Below are 6,771 nucleotides of genomic sequence, written 5' to 3'. Positions count from 1 at the left end.
AAGATTTAACAGGGAGGAGTTTCATTTTGGTGCTCTGAATGTGTTTAACCTATTATTGAATAGTTTGGGATATTTTAGGAAGAAAATACAGAAATTAATTATAATGTTTCTGAGTCAATTTATGCTAAATTTACAGCTCTTTCCATACTTACTCAAATTCATATTAGTTGCACTGCTATCCATTTCTATGAAGTCAATGTAACTTTCTAAGAAAACCTTTTCTAAGCTTATTAGGGTGAAGATCGGCATCTTTGGAGTGTCCAGCCGTGAAATGTGTGATCTGTGACTGACAGCATGTTAGACAAACATTTGTATCATTTCTAGCATGACTTCACAGAAACATGAGCAGTTTCCTAAACTCTCCTGGGACTTTAACTGGAGCAAATATAAAGCTTTCCAGCGACTGATTTTCTCTGTATGCTCCAAACAAAGCACTACATCAGAAAACCGATGCTGTCCTGTCAGCAACATGGCAGTGTCAGTACCAATATGTCAGAACTAATAAACCTACTTAGGGGTGGGCATTTATTGTATCAGTTATCATTTATCATGATAAATATCTCGTCACAATAAAAATTTGATTTATCGATGTCCCTTGGGGACAACCAAATAAAACCTCAAAACGGTCCTTTTTGTTAGGTTTATTATTTTTGTTACGTTCATTGAACACTGTTTGTTCAATTAAGGTATAAATAAATATGGATAATTTTGAAAATATCATTAAATGCATTTACTGTGTGCTGCTTAGTAATACAAATCACACTTCTTTGTGCAACTGGTGTCCTGAAGAAGCACAAGTTGGCATGTTTTTCTAACTATAACTACCATAACTAACTACATCTTATCAAAAATATTTTAGCCACGAAGATAATAGTTTTATGTGGAAAATGTCATTGGGAGTCGTTTTCGCTTCTCCGCTTCCTATTGGTCGACAGCGTATGTGGTTATGTAAACCACACACTGATTCAATATTTTATTCTTTAGTGACTGATTTACTTTAATTTCCCGCAACATACCAATATTGAAGCGCCATAAAATACATTTACCACCGTCTCTGTTTCTGTTGTAGCTTTAAAATAATGTTAAAATGTGTGAACCGTGAGTCAAACTGAGACCGGCCAGCAAGACCCGGTTTCCTCCCCAGTTTTGTGGCATCGCTTCTCGGCCTTTTGGCTAAGACAGCGGTCGCCTCCATTGGGTGGTGATAGCGGTAGTCTGTGTGACTTGACTGTTACCACTGTGTTTTGAGGTTCATTAAACTTGTCCCTGGTGGAGATATTGACCACTAAATAGTGGAAAATATCTCTCCCTTTTATTGTATTTATTTCTGTGTTTGGTTTTAATTATTTATTGGTTTTAGTAAAGGTTTTAGCCTTTAACTGGTGGTGCCTCCACCATGGCGGCTAGCCATGCCGGCATGCGGAGGCACCACAGTGTGCGCTTTTTATTTACGGAAAAAGGAAAAGAAAATGGTTTGACAAGACTGGATTTTTCAAGGAAATTGATTCAGCAGACTTTGAAATTTCGGCCGGATGACCTGAATTGTATCCTCTCCCTGCCTTTCAATAAAGGATATGACGTAAGTTTTTGCTCTGCCGCACTGTTAAAAGATTTCTGGACACGGTTTGAGAATGCTAAGACCCAGTTTTCGGCTTTTGACGTTGAGAAACTGACTGACAACTCCCTGAAAACGGTGATTGTCAGGATGTTCAATGAGACTGTCAGTGCCCAAGACATCTGTATGTGGCTGGGTAGATACTGCACTGTGAGAGGCCAGGCTATGAAGGTGCGGGATGTGGACGGCATCTGGAACTGCGCTTGGCGGGTCCCCATCAAACAATGGGAGGACCCCCAAGGCTTCCAGGGCCTGAAACATCTCCCATCCATGATAGTCCTGGGGGAGAACAGAGGCTATATTCACTATCAAGGCCAACCCAAACTGTGTCGGAAATGCGGCGAGCACGGTCATCTGGCCGAAACTTGTGATAAGATTTTCTGTGGAAAATGTAGAGAAGTGGGACACACTTTTGATGAATGTACGAACGGGCGAAAATGTAATTTGTGTGGCGGACAAGATCATTTGTTCAGAGACTGTCCAAAGTCTTTTGCCAACAAATTAAAAATAAGAAAGGAACCGGTAACGGATATGGCAAATGAGCAAGTGGACGCAGCTGGGCCAGAAAATTCAAATCTCCTGCCAAATCCTCTGATTGGAGGAGAGGAGGAGGAGGAGGCGGGAAGCGGGGAGGGGAAGGAAGCACCCCCCCAAACCGAAACATCCAGTGAGGGGGGGGAGATGCAGACCGAAGGCGGAGCTAGCCCTGACTCCTCTGAGGAGGAACAGACAGACAGCAGCGATGATGCCCCCCTCCCCGACGCCCAGCTGTCAAAGAGGCCGGCACCTGAGTCCTCCTCCGAGGTCACTACCACGGCGGAGAAGCGAGGAAGACTGGAGGAACTCTTCGGTTCCTTCGGGGAGGAATCCCGGATTTTCCTCGCGGGCTCACCAAGTGAGACCTCGTTACATTTTGTTCAACAATCAACCCCGGAGGACCCAAATAAGGTAATGGCGTTAGAAAAACGACCCATACCTAGAGTCCGAAGGGGGAATAGAGCCCCAACCCAACCCACGTCACTCGGTGGGGAGGAGGAGCTTTATTCACAGGACAGTCTCTGAACCCGCTTTGTCTAAATAACCGCCCGTTTTTTATCATGGTTTTAATTTTGAGTCTTATCTGGTCTTAATCCTTTTAAATGTCGTACTTGTTCTTAACCATAATACTCATGACTCTCACCTTCTCAACCATAAATGTTAGAAGTGTGAAGTCGCGAGTTAGAGCTCAGAGTGTTTTATCCTTTTTAAGTTCCGTACAGTCGGATTTGTTTTTATTACAAGAATGTGCACTTCCGTTTTTAAAGAACTACGCCCAGTGGCAGGATTTGTGGCCACGCCCCTCCATATGGAGCGGCTCAAATGAAAATAAAAATGACGGCGTGGCCATTTTAATTAATAATCCGCACATCTCGGTGAAGGGGAGCACCGTGGTGAAAGAGGGAAGAGCACTTTTAGCAAATTTGACTTTTAACGGACAGGATTTTAACCTCTTAAATATTTATGGTTTTAACGATAAACATGACAGGTACGATTTTTTAGAGGAACTGCAGCCCCACAGACATTTTAGACATTTCAAAAAATAAAAAAACAAATGATATGAGCAAATTTTGGTTTGGATCCTATCTTAGAAGGTTGAAATTGATTAAAAGCGATTTTAGAACTCCAGTAGCTTTTAACCTTCCTCCGGCATATATTTTTATACAGAAATTTTTAAAACATTTTAAACTTGAAGGAGAGGAGAGCAGGATTTTAACCAAGTCTCGTTTTATTATCTCTGTTGTGCAGGACCGGGAATCAGTAACCACAGTGCGCAGCCTCCGGTATGGAGATGACATCACTGTTTGGCGCAACGCGAGCCATCCCGTCCTTTCGAACAGACTCCAGGACCTATCCTGGATGGTGGCTCATGGGATCCTGCCGGTCAGAGCCGTAATGCACTCCCGCGGCATGTCTGCGTCGTCCATCTGCCCCCGACCCGGTTGTGGCGCGCCGGAGTCGGTGAGGCACCTGCTGTGGGAGTGCAGCGCTGCTGTGGACCTGTGGGCGAAGGCCGGCTCCTTGCAATTCCCACACTTGCCAGCAAGGGAGGTCCTAAACGTACAATTAGTGCTGTACGGGGTGAGCCACCAGAAAAAGAACAAAAAAGACTTTGAGGAGATGTGGCTCACCCTTGCCACCATCAAAGACGCCACCTGGACCTCCAGAAACTTGCTGGTGAGCAGGCGCAGGCAGATCCCCCCGGTGGCTGTGATCCGGATGGCAGCAGCAAAAAGAACAACATCGAGGGCTGCAGGTGGCGCGCCAAGGACACAGCCACCAAGAAGAATCGCCTGCGCCTCTGTGGACGTAGGAGCCGGCGCACCACGAACAGAGGTCCAAGCAGCGGCGGCCTGGCCCTCCGGGTGAGGCAGGAGGGAAGGAGCTTCAGGGCAGGCTTCCCCTCTGGGCCCCAGCGCTGTTTTGGAAGAACGGGATGGCTCTGAACTTTGTAAGGGGAACCCCGGTCCTGTACAACTTTTAACACCTAGAGCCTTTGTGTTTTTTATCCCTGTTTTAAGCTCCTTTTAGTTTGAAATGGAAATGGTGTTTTAATCTTTCTTAAACGAAAACGAAAGAAAAAATTTCTGTATAACAGTAAAAATGTCGTGTATTTAAATTGTTTGAAGTAACAATAAAAATTTTTCGAAAGAAAAATTCTGTTCTTATCAGTTTAATATCTGATAGTCTCCTTTTCGGGGACCTTATATTAAATTGATTTTTGGAACAAGGAGACGTAGGAAGGGCTTGCTCTGTACTCTCCGCGCATCATCCTGGTATTGCAGTATATCCAGGTATGGTGCACCTTTCTTATATTGTTTAATGAAAACCGATGACATTAGTAAATGAAGCATTATTGATTTCCAGTTACTTGTTAAAGCTGATATCTTTTCAAAAATATATAAACAAAACATGGAGAAAATGTTCATCCCTTCATTGTCTTCTGATAATGTATCTGTTCATTCTCAGCAACAATAACTGGACAGATATGGCACAGATTCTGAACAGGGTCCTCTTATTTGCTCAGATTCATTCTGATGATGTTTGAAAAAAATATTCAGTAGACCGGTAGGGACCAAAGTGGATCTTTGTTGTTTGCTGGAAGTTGCAATGTCAGCTACACCTGATGTAAAATAACAGCATTTCAGGGAAGTAACTTTATACAGACAGTAAAACATTGGAGTGGTAGTGTGATGGTTTGGGGCTACTTTGCTCCTTCGTAATCCAGAGTATTTTGCCGTAACTTCTAGAATCTTTAGGTCTATTTGACAGGACTGCGTTACAAAGCATTGCAGAAAATTCACGTTCCCACTTTTTTGAGTCCGTTTAGCTTAAAAACTCCACCTGGTAGTTGAATTAACACAATTCTGAGTGGTCCAAAATTCATCCACAAGAAAATAAAAGACACATTGGATCAAAAGTTGGGGCAACCAGTTTTTTTGGGTTATTTACGTAGAGCCAAATCATCATTTGAAAACGACTTTTTGCTTCATGCTAACATTAGTTTATCAATATGAAATGCTTAAGTGCAGCAAACACTATATGTGTTTAATGTGGGAAAATGTATAAACCAGATAGTAAGATGCCATCGTCTTGTGTTACTGATAGTTGTTAACATCACAACCGTTAGCATAGCAATCATTTCAGTTTTCTGACCCTTAGCTAATGTATGTGTTTGATCCAGGGGTGGAAATTTATCGTATTGTTTATCATTTATAGTGATAAATATCTTTTCATGAGAAGAATTTTGATTTAATAAATAATTTTTATCGTCACTTTTATCGTTATCACAATGCAAATTATCCTGATAAAACTTTAGATTCATATCGCCCACCCCTAAACTGACTCAAATAAAAAAGCTGGTGAGTATAAGAATAAGATGCTACAATTAAATACTAATTTGTTTCAAGTAAATGTTTGAGGTTCTTTTATGCTCTTCGTTACATGCGTTTATAAAACTGAGACATGTCACTTTAAAACTTTATTTCAACATTAATGCAGCTTTAACCTTCAAGTCAATTCAGTAGAAGTTGTGGCTCAGCCTAGTGATGAATTGGACAAGTCTGATTTTAACTCTGCTCTTAGGTGAGTCATTTAATTACATGTGATGGTTTATTCTTTTTACTACAGAGCCCACATCTTATTTCTAAAGACGTAGAAGCGCGTATACAAGAGCGTCAATCAGGACGTTTTTTCACCAAACATCCCCGGTGTAACGTCAGAGTGTCTGCAGAGCTGGGGGCTGAAAAATGACGATGTGGAGTTGTTTATTTCCAGTAATCCAAACTAAACGTCATCTAAATACAGCAACTCTGTATTATGCATGTCAATGCAATGATGACTAACAATAATGGGAAGAATAGAAAACTTGTGTGACGTTGATGAGAGGCACCGAGTTATACTTAAAGCAATTGTTGGTAGATGTTATCGAGTCAATCTTATTTTAAATACATATAATTTTTTTCAACATGGAAGGAAGCAAGATTTTAAAAAAAGCTTCTAATATCAAACTAAAAGTAGTGAAAAAGAGCAAAAATATTGAAACAGTCTGAATAATTAGATTTTTATGTAATCTGTAATATTATTTCAGGCACTTCAGACCATCAGCTTTATCCCAAAGAATGAGAAGTGAATTATTGAGGAGGGATAAATATCTTCAGTCAATACTGTAAGTAACAAAGCATGGCACAATCAAATATTTAGATTTTTATTTAGATGAATATTAAACAGTTTTTACAGAGAAAATGTTCCTGTTTGTTACTAGGGACAAGTGCTGCGAATTAGCTTTTGCTATTACACTATGACGTAAACATGGGTCTGCTGTTTTTTTCTTAGTTTGTCTGTCGCTGTATGTCTGTCCCTACCAAATAAACTAATTAAATTATATTACTGTAATTTTTAAGATAAATTGGCAAGTTTTCCTTGCATAGTTTCTAATAAAATAGTTGCTAATTTTCAATTTTTTGAAGTTTACAAAAAAGTTTTAAGGTTTACAGGATTAAGGCCCTCCTTTATTTACAGACTATCGGAGCAGTTTTTGAATAATTTTTGCCAGTCGTATCAATTACCGTATGGTAAAATAGTACTAAATATTTCACATTATACGACAATCTGAATTG

General features: G+C 40.6%; 1 protein-coding gene and 1 pseudogene across 1 annotated transcript; both read left to right on the top strand.

The window, feature by feature from the left end:
• The first annotated feature begins 1,237 nt into the window (after positions 1–1,237).
• On the top strand, positions 1,238–5,316 carry LOC122831311. The gene is made up of 2 exons (XM_044117405.1): positions 1,238–2,563; positions 3,401–5,316. Exons 1-2 carry the CDS (start codon positions 1,397–1,399, stop codon positions 4,019–4,021), a joined length of 1,788 nt encoding a protein of 595 aa, XP_043973340.1. The 5' UTR covers positions 1,238–1,396; the 3' UTR covers positions 4,022–5,316.
• LOC122831880 lies at positions 4,290–4,462 on the top strand (annotated as a pseudogene).
• Positions 5,317–6,771: the final 1,455 nt, after the last annotated feature.

Source organism: Gambusia affinis, linkage group LG05 (assembly GCF_019740435.1).
Source record: "Gambusia affinis linkage group LG05, SWU_Gaff_1.0, whole genome shotgun sequence".
In the NCBI taxonomy this organism is placed as follows: domain Eukaryota; kingdom Metazoa; phylum Chordata; class Actinopteri; order Cyprinodontiformes; family Poeciliidae; genus Gambusia; species Gambusia affinis.
This window is presented reverse-complemented; position numbering and strand designations above follow the sequence as displayed.

Excerpts from the sequence above, each read along its gene's own strand:
- LOC122831311 (XM_044117405.1), top strand. The coding sequence starts at position 1,397 with ATGGCGGCTAGCCATGCCGGCATGCGGAGGCACCACAGTGTGCGCTTT. Across the intron at positions 2,564-3,400 it reads CCCCGGAGGACCCAAATAAG|GACCGGGAATCAGTAACCAC; the intron begins GTAATGGCGTTA and ends TCTGTTGTGCAG.